We start from the raw sequence: 13378 nt of genomic DNA, 5'->3' as shown, positions 1-13378 counted from the left end.
TAAGTGCCTTGTTGTGTATTTTAATTTATTACATTTTTTCCATGACCAAAAGTGCTTTGTGTGCTTAAAATACTTTAAGATATTTGTAATGACTATTAATTTTCTTCTTTTCTAGATTTTTTTTCCCTCAGAGTGTTATTTCTAATTCATTAGCATTTCACCTTCTCTAGAACATTTTCTTTCAGGAAAAATAGATTTGGGGGACTGTTTATCAAGACTATGTCCTTTCTGGTTCCTCTGCCTTCCACTCTCCCTCTTCAGTGGCTTTCCATTGAGCTTACAAGAAAGTCCAGAGCCTTTATCATGGCCCATAAGGTGCCACACAGTCTGACTCTGCCTCTGATAGTGTGATCTAGAGGCAAAGGGTTTGAGGTTCAAGTTCTGATCTCTCTCCTTGCTATCTCTGTGACCTTAGAAACAATTGTCAATCTCTCTGTGCCTTAGTTTATTCATCTTTCAGGTGGGAAAATAACGGCATCTATGGTATAGAGTTATTCTAAGGATTAAGTGAATTAATGCATAGAAAGGGCTTAAGACAGTGCCTGGTATATAGAGAACACTTACTAGGTTTGGGCTCTTCTCCTCTTATTCCCCCTCTGCTTCCCCAACTCCTCACAAAACTTTCCCTCTTTCGATCCCTCTGGCTGAAAAATCTTTGCACATGCTCTTTCTACCACCTAGAATATTCCTTTCTCCATTCTTCACCTAATTCGTTCCTACTTATTCTTCAGGTCGCTGCTTAACTGTCCCTTCTTGAATGAGCCTTCCCGACCTCTAGTCTCACTCAGACCCATACGAAAGTCTCTCATCACAGAACTGACCTTCTTTTTAAAGCCCTGCCACATTTTATTCTTCTGTATTTATTGATGTGATCACAGGTGACAGCATGGTGAAGGTGGCACTGTTTTCGCAGTATTTGCTACCATTCTCTATGTCCGGTTGAAGCTTGGTATGGCACTCTAAAATCTGTCTGCTCCTAATAGACAACTGGGAGCCTCACTAGTGCATTTTTAGTATCAGCTCCATTCCTGTCTTGGCTTTAGGTGCCTTTCCTTATGATTCTTTTTCTTTTATATTTAAATAACTCTTATTTCTTTCCTATTCTCTTTGCAAGAGGCATACAAGTTCACTTTAGAAAATTCTCCACTACTGATTTGTTATGTTATTCTTAGGTTTTCCCTGTAAACTATCTAAAACTTTGGGGAACAATTTAGAGATAGAAATACATCAATACAAAGAAATAATCAAGGGGTGCCTGGGTGGCTCAGTTGGGTGAGCGGCTGACTCTTGGTTTCGGCTCAGGTCATGATCTCGGGGTGGTGGGATCAAGTCCCCTGTTGGGCTCCACTCTGGGTGCGGAGTCTTCTTGTTCCTCTCCCTCTGCGCCTCCCCCCCACTGATGCACGCTCTCTCTCAAATAAATAATTTAAAAAATAGATGTGAATTACCTACTTAAACATTTACCTGTGATTAAAATTACATGTTCTTAAGTATTTAGCTTGCACAGTGAAGACAATGTTGTTTTGGCGACTGGCATCAGATGTAGGGAGCTACAGAATGGCTGTTACTTTTACTTTTTGCAGGGAAATGTCAACCTCTAGGGAAATGACTAGATCTCTTTCTTCATGCTTAGATCTTTTATGGATTTTGCACAAATAAATACCCTTTTACCCCAATAGGACACTAACAGCAACAACAAAAGAACAAAGTGGAAATTAAAATAATAATTTGGAGGGGAACTAGTTATTGAATCAAATGGAATAGTATTGAGTACATGAAAGTTTACATTACTTGGGGGTAAATTTGGGGTCTACTCGAATGACCAACCATTTCTTGGCTTCTTCAACACTACCTTGCCCTCTGGCAGGCCAACAGAATTCTCCAGCCAATAGTTCTAGTACTTCTCCCTTGGAAAGAAGACAACAGAGTCCCTGTACCTCCAAATCTAAGCTAGTTTCTATTGAGCTGTGGAGAGATATGAGGCTCCCAGCCCTAATTTCACCAAATACGCACGGGTTGGTACTTTAGTATCTTATAAAAAGATGAACTCTAGCTAAAAATTCATTGTTCATCCCACAGCTCTTATCCACAGATATTAAGATTCTTACCGTTTAAAAATGTTAATGTGTCACGTCTTAGCTTGCCACTTACTGGCATTGAAACAGTGCTGAATTTGCAATCATCCTCCAAAGCCTACATTATACACTGCATTATTTGTGTTGACAAAGGAATTTGGATTTCCCTTCAAATAGTTTTATCTACTAAGACAGGTGAAGGAGAGTTCTCCAGGACATGACATACTCTAAGAAACATAATTTCCATGTTGTTTTTTTTCTTTTGTAAAATGAGAGCTATAACTGCTGCCAGTGAGCATCTGAGTTTAAAAAAAGATGATTTTATGAATATTAAAATAATAGTAATATATAATTTTCTTTCTTACCTGACTATTCTTTATTAAAATGATACTCATTCATGCTACTGTGTCATCTAAGATTGGTAAAGAAGTTTCTAAGGGTCCTACCATTTATTTATAAATGATTCATATCAGAAGTAAGTACTATTTCAGGGTGCCTTGGTGGCTCAGTTGTTAAGCATCTGCCTTCGGCTCAGATCATGATCTCAGGGTCCTGGGATTGAGCCCTACATCGGGCTCCCTGATCTGTGGGAAGCCTGCTTCTCCCTCTCCTACTCCCTCTGCTTGTGTTCCCTCTCTTGCTATGTCTCTCTCTGTCAAATTAATAAATAAAATCTTTTTTTTTAAAAAAAAGTACTATTTCATCAAGAATTTAGATTATCTTTTTAGTTTTTCGATTTACTCAATTCACACTTAAAATTTTAAAAAAGAAAACCGAGGTTTGTTTGTTCTTTAAACAGCTCCTATTTATAGTAATCAAACATTTTATTAGTCATTAATCATAATTTATTTATTTTAAAATGTTTTCACATCAGTTCAATATAGTTCAACAAATTTTTATTGACTTCGTGTCTTTAACCTTTAGAGTTATTTTGTCTTATCAAGTAATATGGCAACTCAGCATGTTTGCTAAGTAAACTTTGTTAAGACCTAACAAATTCTTAGCCAAAAAAAAAAAAAAAATGGTGCTTAACTAGATGAATGTTTGAGGAATAATGTGCTGTACCATTTATGCATAAGAACCACACTATCAACATCAACACTGGTATTAAGTTTGAGATTTGAGGATCCCTCCATAATTCCCCAACATCAACACACATGTGTGCACAGAGAGGCACGCGCATGAGTGCATGCACACACTCACACACGATGTGAAGTTCATGAGAAAATAGCCTCCTCATTCAGATGCCTGTTGTGTTGATCAGGGATAGCCTTGTGGCCACAAACAAATTGCTTTAGTCTGATCAATTGTACTGACTGGTTCAAAAACTCTGAGGATAGTAGAGTTTAAAGAATCTTGGACTGAGTGGCACCCTTCATGAAGACTTTCTCATGGTCAGTCGGATTCCCTCTCAGGACCAAACTCCAAGCCTGGAGATCTGGACTGTAGTGATCCCTGTGGACTTCCTGTAAAAAATGACAGCATTGGACCATTGGACTTTTAGGGTCATTTGATTTTATGGTATTTGTATGTTTTATAATTAGTGCATGATGTATTGCCTCTAGACAGTAATAGTAGTCATAAAGTTAAGAGATTGTCAATTGGGGTCAAACAGATCTGGGTGTAAATTCCAACTCTGCCCATTACTAACTGTGTATTTGAATTGGTGTGTCATTTCGCCTCTTGGGCTGCAGTTTCTATATTTATAAAATGGGATAGTAATCCCCATCTGCCAACTTTTTTTCTGAGGATTAAATGAGATAATGTGTGGAAGTGCTTAGCTCACTAACCAGTCATGGCTAGTACTGTGAAATGGTAGAAATGACTTGGGATCCATATCTAGAAAAATACGAAAATATGAAGAACCTTCTCTGCCTCTGTTTTTTGTTTTTTTTTTTTTTTTGGTCATTATGCCTCCCATTTTTGTCTGAAGTTCTATGTGTAAAACAGGTGTCAAACAAGAGAACACTTACAATTTTATCTTTAAATTTTAAAACTTAAGTAAAATTGAAATAAAAACTTTACATACAATTTAAACCATTTTTAAATTCAAATAAATCACTTTGTTGCAGGTAACGACGATAGACGCAATCATATGGCTACTTTGCAGGAAATAAAAACTGTGACGGACCAAGTGAAGCAAAATGAAGAAAACCCTTCACCTCCGCAGCCAGCCAGGAGGACCCAGGCGTCACTGCCATGGGCCACAAGGATGCAGAACCCCACTCCAGTGCTGGCGAGACCCCAAGAGCCCTCCTTTCACTCGGGAGTCCTGGGAGAAATGTCCCAGCAGGACTACCGTGCCCAGATCTTCCTGTGGAGCTTTGTGCTGTGGTCTGACACCATAGAAATGGTGCGTGTGGCTGGCCACCCTGCCGTGTATAAGTCAGGCTGGCTATACCCAGTCTACATATTCAGTTTTATTTCTCTCCTTCGAATTATATTAACTCCTCAGAACCCTCTTCTGAATTCCCTGGGCATCCTTCTCCAGGATTTACCCTTTATTTTTGTCAGAGTTAGTTTAGTCATTGCCCTGGGAACCATTACTCCTGTACTGGGTCTTTGTAAAAACATACTAGTGACTCTCTCTTACGTGTACTTCAATCACTTAACCAAATTCAGGGCTTTCTCTACTTTTGAAATGTCTTCATTCTAAAGAGAAAATGTAATATAGTCAAACCTCCCTATTATGCATGTGTACACATTTGTAATTTTTTTTTCCTGGGGCATAAGTTTTTGTACTATGTAAAGAAATGAGGAATACATTGTCGAGAATCACTATTTTTAATAACTGTAGCATATCACTTTTTAAAAAATGTATTCAAATGATGTTAAATTTAAGTAAAGTTTTATTCTTATGTTAACTCCCCTGGATTTAATGTTAGTCATTTTAGTTATGTATACCACACTTTTTCTCGAAACACTCTTCATTAAAGCCTTAAAAAAATTAGAACATGTTTTCCCACTAAGCCCAAGAATGAGATTCTTATCATTTATATAAATTAAAGAGCATTACAAGACTTAGTTAGATAGAACTATTTTTTTAGAAAATATACCTCAAGTTCTTGAATAATTTTTAGATTATACTTTTTAACAATTTGAATTGTAGTTTTAGGGTCTTCTTCACGCATGGGATTATGTTCTTTAATATACTGTGGCAAGTGACTTTTATGTAATCGACGAATTTCAGCATAAACAGCAATTCAGTTTAACAGATGTTTGGTTCAGTTTGAGGCACAGTTCTTTCGCTAGTACTGAAGTATTAATGTAAATACTGTTTAGTAGAATGAAGTCTAGGTACATCAGTAATACCTAAAGTTTTATAATAGGAAGAAGCCATACATTGAAGATGTGGATTTCAAAGAATATTTTGTTTGTGGAATTTCAGACCATCCTAAAACCAGTTGCATGCCCTGTTTAGAATTAGACGTTCAGCTTATGAATATAGCAACAAATGCTTAGTGTTTTATGTGATAATATGTAATGAATATCTTGATATTAAGTGATTAGATACATAATTGTGAAATTTGCTTTCACTGTATTGGGACACTCTTGGATATTCAGCTGCTAGAAAAATTTGGGAGGCTCATGTGTGCAGAGTAATGTGTTAAACTAGCAAGTCTCTTCAGTGATCTGTGGCAACAAATAGCTTACAGATGGATAACTGAATTTACCTGCCACTCCTACCCTCCACCAAATTCCCCAGTCTCACTGGCCCCCTGTGCTTTATGGTTTTTCCTCACAATATAAGAAAACATCTATTCACAGTTATTAAAAGCTTAGCTTCTAGCTTTATGGCTTGGGGCAAGTTCTTTGACCACGGTAAGCCCTAGTTTCCACATGTAAAACATGAGACTAATAACAGTACCTTAGTAGGTTAGAATTGTACTTTAAGAAAATTGAGAGGATTATATGAGATAGGAAATGCTCTCATGACATTGTCTGGCAAACAATAATAACCCGATAAATTCTAAATATTTCAAATGTACCAAATCCCAGAGAAACAAGTAGCTAAATGCATTGTTTTAATTTCCCTGTCTCATTCTTTGAGGCATCCCTGTTCACCGTCTGGGAATAAAAATTTTAACCATGCATTTGTGAAAAATAATATGTAAAGTCTTAAGATTATCTCAGATTATAATTTTTCATCAAGTAGTATTAGGTTCAAAGTGAGCAAATATACAGATTAAAGTTGTGGCTATTGATTCATCAGGCATTTGACTGTCCCTCCTGAGTTTTCATAGAGCCTGATTATAGCACTCAGTTAAGACTTTCATTATGGACTGGCTTTATTGAGTTCCCCATTAATGTTTAAGTCCTTAATCTTGTTTAACAACGTATCTCTCACCTCATCTGTCAATCCAACAGTAACTTATAATACTTATAACTCTTAAAAAATGAGAATTGAAATAATTTCTTTCAAATAATGCTATGATAATCTTTTTTAATTAAGGAAAACCTATGATGAAGTAGTTGATTTGTAATATTCTTATTTATGAAACTATTTTACATACATTTATATTTATCTTTATGTTGGAATTCACAGAGTGAACAGTGCTCAAACTCTAAATATTACTGAGTTTAGAATGTATTTTATGTTTAATATGTGAATATGGGTGTACCTGATATATTGGGAGGTCATAACACTTTATCCAGTTAGTAATCCTACATGCACATGTACATGTAGAAGGAAAATTATTGAGTAACTAATTTAATTTAGTATTTTATTTCAAGAGTATACACATGTTTATAAAGTTCGTCTATGTTTTTTTATATTTAATGCTTTTCAGCATTTTGTTTAAAATTTTTTTAATTGAAGAATAGTTGACATACAATATTAATTTTAGGTGTATAACATAGTAATTTGTTTACATTACATGACAAAATGATCACTGTAATGAGTCTAGTTACCATCTGTCACCATACACAGTATTTACAATATTATTGCCTACCTTCCCTATGCTGTACTTTATATCCCCGTGACTTATTTATTTTATAACTGGAAAATTATACCTCTTAATCCCCTTCACCTATTTCACCCATCCACCCACACCCTTCCACTCTGGCAATTACCAGTTTGTTCTCTGTATCTAAGAGTCTGTTTCTGTTTTGGTTTTTTTGTTCATTTGTTTTGTTTTTTAGATTCCACATATAAATGAAATCATGTGGTATTTGTCCTTCTCTGTCTGACTTATTTCACTTAGCAACATACCATCAAGAACCATCCATGTTGTTGCAGGTGGCAAGATTTCATTCTTTTTATGGCTGAGTAATATTCCATTGTATATATATCACATTTTTAAATTTATTCATGTGTTGATGGACACTTAGGCTGCTTTTGTATCTTGGTTATTGTGAACAGTGCTACAGTGAACATAGGGGTGCACATATATTTTTGAATCAGTGTTTTCATTTTCTTCTGATAAATACCCAGAGGTAGAATCACTGGATTGTATGGTAGTCCTATTTTTAATTTTTTGAGGAACCTCCATACTGTTTTCCATAATGGCTGAACAATATTACATACATTCCCACCAACAGATGTAGGTTCCCATTTCTCCACATTCTTACCAACACTTATTATTTCTTATCCTTTGGATACTAGCCATTCTGATTGGTATGAAGTGATACTGTAGTTTTGATTTGCATTTCCCTGGTTATTAGTGATGTTGAGCATCTTTTCATGTGTCTGTTGGCCATCTGGATGTCTTCTTTGGAAGATGCCTCTTCACCCCCCTCCTCTCTCTATTTTTTAATTAATTGTTTATTTTTTTTTTTTGGTGTTGACTTGTATTCTTTATGTATTTTAGATGTTAACCCCTTATCAGATATATCATTGGCAAATATATTCTCCCAATCAGTAAGTTGTCTTTTCATTTTGTTGATGGCTTTGTGCAAAAGCTTTTCCATTTGATGTAGTCCCATTTGTTTAGTTTTGCTTCTGTTGCCCTTGCCTCGGGAGATAGGTCCAAAAAAAATATTGCTAAGATCTATGTCCAAGAGTTCACTGCCTATGTTTTCTTTTAGGAATTTTATGGTTTCAGGTCTTCAGTTTATGTCTTTAATTCATTTTGACTTTATTTTTGTATATGGGTTGAAAAAGTGGTCCAGTTTCATTCTTTTCCATGTAGCTGTCCATTTTTCCCAGCATCATTTATTGAAGAGACTGTCTTTTTCCTCATCATATAGTCTTGCCTCCTTTGTCATAGATTAATTGACCATATAATTGTAGGCTTTTTCCTGGGCTTTCTATTTTATTCTATTGATTTGTGTGTCCATTTGCCGTGTGTGTGTGTGTGTGTGTGTATGTGTGTGTGAGTGAGTACCGTGCTGTTTTGATTATTAAAGCTTTGTAGTATATTTTAAAGTCAAGAAGCATGAAGGCCTCCAACTTTGTTCTTTTTCAAGATTGCTTTGGTTATTCAGGGCCTTTTTTTGCTTCCACACGAATTTTAGGACTATTTGTTTTATTTCTATGAAAAATGCCATTGGTATTTTGATAGGATTACATTGATTCTATAGTTTGCTTTGGGTAGTATGGATATTTTAACAATATTACTTGTTCTAGTTCATAAGCATGACATATTTTTCTATTTATTTGTGTCATCTTCAATTACTTTCATCAACATCTTATATTTTTCAGAGTGCAAGTCTTTCACTTCCTTGGTTAAATAGATATTTTAAAATACTTATTCCTGGGTACTTTATTCTTTTTGGTGCAACTGTATATGGTAATGTTTTCTTAATTTCTCTTTCTGATAATTCATTATTAGGGTACAGAAATGCCACAGATCTGTGTATATTAATTTTGTATCCTACAACTTTACTGAATTCATTTATTAGTTCTAGCAATTTTCTGGTAGAGTCTAGCATTTTCTATATGTGTAATTATGTCACCTGAAAATAGTGACAGTTATACTTCTTACTAGTTTGGTTGCTTTTTATTTCTTTTTCTTGTCTTATTGCTGTGGCTAGGACTTCTAGTACTATGTTGAATACAAGTTCCAAAAAGTGGGCCTCCTTGTCTTGTTCCTGATCTTAGAGAACAAGTTCACAACTTTTCACTATAGAGTATGATGTTAGCTGTGGGTTTGTCATATGTGGCCTTTATTATGTTGAGATATGTTCTCCTATACCCACTTTGTTGAGAGTTTTTACTCATGAGTGGATTTTGAATTTTGTCAAATGCCTTTTCTGCATTTATTGAGATGATGATATGATTTTTATTTTCATTTTGCTAAAATGGTGTATCATGTTGATTGACTTGCAGATATTGAGCCATTCTTGCATCTTGGGAAAAATCCCACCTGGTCATGGAAAAGATCCTTTTAATTTATTGTTGAATTCAATGTACTAATATTTTGTTGAGGATTTTTACATCTACATTCATTAGGAATATTTGGCCTGTAATTTTTTTTTGTAGTATCTTTGTCTAGTTTTGATATCAGGATAATGCTGGACTCTTGAATTTGGAAACATTCCTTTCTCTTCAATTTTTTGGAGCAATTTCAGGAAGATAAATGTCAATTCCTCTTTTAATGTTCAATAGAACTCACCTATGAAGCCATCTGGTCCTGGATTTTGGTTTGTTGGAGTTTTTTGATTATTAATTCGAACTAATTAAACTAATTAATTCAAACTAATTAAATTAATAATTTCCTTATTAGTACTCAGTCTGTTTCAAATTTTCTAGTCCCTTTGGATTCAGTCTTGGAAGATTGTAAGATTGTATATTTCTAGGAACTTATCCGTTTTCTTTGTGTTGTACAATAATTGCTCATGTTTTTCTCTTATAATCTTTTGTATTTCTGTGGTGTCTGTTGTAACTTCTCTTTCTGATTTTATTTGAGTCCTCTTTTTTTGCTTTATGAGTCTGGCTAAATGTTTATCAATTTTATTTATCTTTTCAAAGAACCAGCTCTTAGTTTCACTGATCTTTTCTATTTATATTTAGTCTCTGTTTCATTTGTTGTTGCTCTTGTCTTTATTATTTCCTTCTTTCTGCTAACTTTGGCTTTTTTGTTCTTTTTTTTTTAATCTTTTAAAGATTTATTTATTTATTTATTTGAGATTAAGAGAAACAGCATGAGAGGGGAGAGAGTCAGAGGGAGAAGCAGGCTCCCCACCGAGCCATGAGCCCAATGCAGGACTCGATCCCAGGACTCCAGGATCATGACCCGAGCCGAAGGCAGTCACTTAACCAACTGAGCCACCCAGGTGCCCCTTTTTTTTCTTCTTTTTCCATTTCCTTTAGATGTAAGGTTAGATTGTTTATTTGAGACTTTTGAGGTAGGCCCACATCCCTCTTAGAACTGCTTTTGCTGTATCCCATAGATTTGGGTATATTTTATTTTCATTTTCATTTGTTTCAAGGTATTTTTTTTTATTTTCTCCTTGACTTCTTTTTTTTTTGACTTCTTAATTGACTCATTGGTTGTTTAGTAGCATGTTGTTTAGCCTCCATGTGTTTGTGTTTTGCTAGTTTTTTTTTCTTGTAATTGATCTCTAGTTCCATACCATTGTGGTCATAAAAGATGTTGATATGATTATAATCTTTTTTTTTAAAGATTTTATTTATTTATTTGAGAGAGAGAGAGAAACAGCATGAGAGGGGAAAGGGTCAGAGGGAGAAGCAGGCTCCTCACCAAGCCGGGAGCCTGATGGGGGACTCGATCCCAGGACTCCGGGATCACGACCTGAGCCGAAGGCAGTCGCTTAACCAACTGAGCCACCCAGGCGCCCATGATTATAATCTTTTTAAATGTATTGGGACTTGTGTTGTGGCCTAACATGTGATCTATCCTGGAGAATGTTCCATATGTACCTAAAGAGAATGTGTATTCTGATGTTTTCGGATGGAATATTCTGTATATATCTGGTAAGTACATCTGGTCTAATATGTCATTCAAGGCCACTGTTTTCTTAATGATTTTTTTTGTCTGGATGAACTATTCACTGATGTAAGTGGGGTGTTAAATTTTCCTACTATCGTATTGCTGTCTCCCTTTGATCTATTATCATTTGCTTTTATATATTTTGGTGCTCCTACTAGGGAGTATACATATTTACAAGTGTTATATATCCATATTGGGCTGATCCCTTTATCACTATGTAAATGCCCATCTTTGTCTCCTGATACACTCTTTCTTTTGAAGTCTATTTTGTCTGATATAAGTATTGCTACCCCAGCTTTTTTTTGGTTTCATTTGTGTGGAATATCTTTTTCTATCCCTTCACTTTCAGTCTGTATGTGTCTGTTGGTCTGAAGTGAGTCTCTTGTAGATAGTATATTGATGGGTCTGTATTTATTTATTTATTTGTTTGTTTGTTTATAAGTAGACTCCATGCCCAGCATGGAGTCCAGTGTGGGGCTTGAACTCACAACCCTGAGATCAAGACCTGAGCTGAGATCAAGAGTCAGACAGCTTAACTGACTGAGCCACTCAGGTGCCCTGGTCTTTTTTTTTTTTTTCTTGTTCAGTCACCCTATGTCTTTTGATTGGAATATTTAGTCCATTTACCCTTAAAGTAATTATTGATATATATGTACTTATTGCCATTTTCAAAATTGTTTCTGGTTGTTTTTATAGTTATTCTCCATTTGTTCTTAATCTTTTCTCTTAGTTTTGATGATTTTCTATAGTATTATGTTTGAAATTTTTCTCTTTGTTTTTTGGGTATCTGTTGTAGGGTTTTGGTTTGTTGTTACCATGAGATTTATATTTAGCACCCTTTGTATATACAAGTCTGTTTAAGTTGATGGACACAAGTTTGAACATGTTCTAAAAGAGCTGTATTTTTACACCTTCCCCAATGTTTTATGTATTTGATACCATATTTTACATCTTTTTATTTTGTGTATCCCTTAACTAATTATTGTAAATATAATTGATTTTACTACTTTTGGTCTTTTAACATTCATACCAGCTTTATAAGTGGTTTATCTACTACCTTAACTATGTGTTTGCTTTTACCAGTAAGATTTTTCCTTTCATAATTTTCTTACTTCTAGTTAGGGCCTTTTCTTTTCCACCTAAAGAATTTCCTTTAATATTTCTTGAAAGGCCAGTTTAGTGGTGATAAACTTTAACTTTTGTTTCTTTAGAAAACTCTTTATCTCTCTTTCATTTCTGAATGATGACCTTACTGGGTAGAGTATTTTTGGTTATAGGTTTTTTTCCCTTTCAGCACTTTGACTATATCATGCCAGTCCCTTTTGGACTATAAAGTTTCTGCTGAAATATCAGCTGATAGTCATATAGGGGTTCCATTGTACATGACAAGATGTTTTTCTTTTTTCTTCTTCTTTTTTTTAAGATTTTATTTATTTATTTGACAGAGAGAGACACAGTGAGAGAGGGAACACAAGCAGGGGGAGTGGGAGAGGGAGAAACAGGCTTCCTGCCTGAGCAGGGAGCCCAATGTGGGACTTGATCCCAGGATCCTGGGATCATGACCTGAGCCGAAGGCAGGTGCTTAACGACTGAGCCACCCAGGTGCCCCGACAAGATGTTTTTCTCTTGCTGCTTTTAAGAGTCTTCCTTTATCCTTAACTTTTGACATTTTAATTATTATGTGTCTTGGTGTGAATTTCTTTGGGTATCTTGTTTGGGACTCTCTGTGCTTTATGGACTTGGATGTCTGTTTCCTTTCCCAGATTTGGGAAGTTTTCAGCTATTATATCTTCAAATGAGTTTTCTGCTCCTTTTCTCTCTCTTCTATTTCTGGAATCCCTATAATAAAAAAATATTAGTATCATTGATGTTGTTCCAGAGGTTACTTAAACTATCCTCATTTTTTAATTTTCTTTTTTCTTTTTGCTGTTCACTTTGGATGATATCCACTACCCTGTCTTCCAGACTACTGATCTGTTCTGCATTCTGTAATCTGATGTTGATTCCCATTAGTGTATTTTTCATTTCAGTTATTGTATTCTTCAGCTTTGATTGGTTCCTTTTTATATTTTTTTATCTCTTTATTGAAGTTTTCACTGTGTTTGTTCATTCTCTCCCTAGTTCAGTGACCATGTTTATGAGCATTACCTCCAAATCTTTATCAGGTAGCTTGTTTATCTTCATTTCATTCAGTACTTTTTCTGTAGTTTGTCTTGTTTTTTGTTGTTGTTGTTTAGAACAAATTCCTCAATTTCCTCATTTTGCCTGACTCTCCTTGTTGGTTTCTATGTATTAGGTAGATCAGCTTCATCTCCTGGCCTTGAAGAGGTGGCCTTATGCAGATGTCCTGTGAGACTCAGAAGTACAATCCTCCCAGTCACCACAACTAAATGCTCCAGAGGTGTCCCC

The 13378-nt window shown here is 35.2% G+C and overlaps 1 protein-coding gene across 1 annotated transcript in view; it reads left to right on the top strand.

Annotated features, from left to right (window-relative positions):
• The window catches only part of TMEM236 (transmembrane protein 236), a 34430-nt gene extending 27320 nt beyond the window's left edge, over positions 1–7110 (top strand). Inside the window, exon 4 of the mRNA XM_027591695.1 lies at positions 4148–7110. Coding sequence (XP_027447496.1) covers positions 4148–4731 — 584 coding nt within the window. The 3' untranslated portion in view covers positions 4732–7110. The remainder of the gene's footprint in view (positions 1–4147) is intronic.
• Positions 7111–13378: the final 6268 nt, after the last annotated feature.

The sequence above is a fragment of the Zalophus californianus genome, chromosome 9 (genome assembly GCF_009762305.2).
Source record: "Zalophus californianus isolate mZalCal1 chromosome 9, mZalCal1.pri.v2, whole genome shotgun sequence".
In the NCBI taxonomy this organism is placed as follows: Eukaryota; Metazoa; Chordata; class Mammalia; order Carnivora; family Otariidae; genus Zalophus; species Zalophus californianus.
The sequence above is the reverse complement of the archived record's forward strand: the minus strand, read 5'-3'. Positions and strand labels throughout refer to the sequence as shown.